The sequence below is a fragment of the Cyprinodon variegatus genome, unplaced genomic scaffold (assembly GCF_000732505.1).
Source record: "Cyprinodon variegatus isolate N-32 unplaced genomic scaffold, C_variegatus-1.0 Scaffold72, whole genome shotgun sequence".
Classification (NCBI taxonomy): Eukaryota; Metazoa; Chordata; class Actinopteri; order Cyprinodontiformes; family Cyprinodontidae; genus Cyprinodon; species Cyprinodon variegatus.
The window spans coordinates 1,448,067-1,449,754 of NW_015150525.1; the positions used below are offsets into that span (position 1 = coordinate 1,448,067).

At 38.3% G+C, this 1,688-nt stretch overlaps 1 protein-coding gene across 1 annotated transcript in view; it reads left to right on the top strand.

Annotated features, from left to right (window-relative positions):
• LOC107083314 (MAP kinase-activated protein kinase 2-like) overlaps positions 1-1,688 on the top strand; it is a 67,015-nt gene that overhangs the window by 39,907 nt on the left and 25,420 nt on the right. Inside the window, exon 2 of the mRNA XM_015372438.1 lies at positions 1,266-1,405. Within this exon, the coding sequence (XP_015227924.1) occupies positions 1,266-1,405 (140 nt within the window). The remainder of the gene's footprint in view (positions 1-1,265; positions 1,406-1,688) is intronic.

Consider the following 1,688-nt stretch of genomic DNA (forward strand, 5'->3'; position numbering starts at 1 on the left):
ATTTTAAAAAAAAAATTATTTCAGTATTATATGAGAAAAAAGGCTGACTTTAATCTCAGATTTCTGGCTGAATACTGACATCTAAGAAACATGTTAACATCAAACTGTAGCCATTTCTGTTTTAGAGACCAACTCTTGTTTTAATCTCCTTCTGCTCCTCCATTAATGAAACAGCATCACCAGGGAACCCTTGGACACATAAAAAGTTGCCTAATTCTGTCATTTTCCACCAATGTGTTACTGACCCTCCCAAACAACTCACATCTTTGTCAGTGAAGCTGAGTGCTCCCACATCTCTTCCTTCATGGTGCCCATCTACATTTAGATCCAACATTCTGAGATTAAAGTCAGAATTCTAACTTTTTCCCCATATTAAACTGAAATAAAATCTAAAAATCAGTCACCTTTTTTATTTTTTTCAGTGTCCCTAATCCTCCTCCGTAAATTCTAGATTGAATTTTTTTCTCCAAATTTCTATTTAAACGTGTCCTTTGCCTGCAACAATAGTGGAGCAGAATTCACTCTATAATTTAACATTAGCATCTTTTTTCCTGCCTTTTCTGCCTGTTAACCAACAATGTTTGTAGTTCTGATCCATGTTTGATCCACCGGCTCCTATAAAGGAGACAGATGGCTCTGTTTGCTTTGGTTGAGTCAGCAGATGACGCTGTTCACTGTTTACTCTGCTGTCTAAATAATATATACATCCATTTAGAAAAAAAAAAAAAAAAAAAGCAGGTTTTATGGAATGGGCAGAAGTGTGTTTGTGTCTTTTAGTGATATTGCTTTGAAGTCAGCAGAACTACTGCGCCATGTTAAATGACTGATTTAAATCCAGCTGAAAAAAACAAAACAAACATCCAGTAGTGTTGAAATGGGATGTGATGACAAAGTGCCACCAATAGAGGGGGCTACTTGCACACAAGTCTGAACAGAAAAATGCTCCCATGTGTTTAATGTTTCCCCATCAGGTGTCACCACAGCACCCCTGTGGTTTGCTGTAGCTTTATATAAGCATTAGTTTCCCCTTTATCTCTATTTTATTAGTGCTGCTTTCTGGTATTAAAAGGTCACTTATTAAACTTTTTCCAAACACTTCAATAAAAGGAGAAAAACCTTTCAACCTTCCAAAAGAAAAGTTCCCTACTCTGTTTATCCTTTTTAATATTTACTGTCAGTAATCTAGCGCTTTCAAAGGGCAGTATAAATGTATATATATTTTTGTGCTGGGTGTGCATCTTCATGGTTTCTCTGTCTGTTCCCAGATGCTGCAGGACTGTCCCAAAGCACGCAGGGAAGTGGACCTTCACTGGAGGGCTTCGCCGTGCGCCAATATCGTGCGCATCATCGATGTTTATGAGAACCTCTATCAGGGCAAGAAGTGTCTGCTTATTGTCATGGAGTGGTGAGCGCACAGTTTGGCTACACTCTGTACAATGTTCTCCATGTTGTTTTTACCTTTTCTGGAGCAAAATTTAAATTAATATCAAAATCATGTTGGATTTGAGCTCCAGTTGTCTGACGTGACATAAAATGGAAGAAAAACAGTTTAAATAGATTTAATTTGACAGAGTTTAACTGAAAGGTTTATGTTTGAGGCATATCCACAGGCCTAACTTTCTGAAGGACTGGTGTTCTTGCGCTGCTCCCATGTCCCGCCTCCCAGTGTGACATCTTCGGATCTGTCG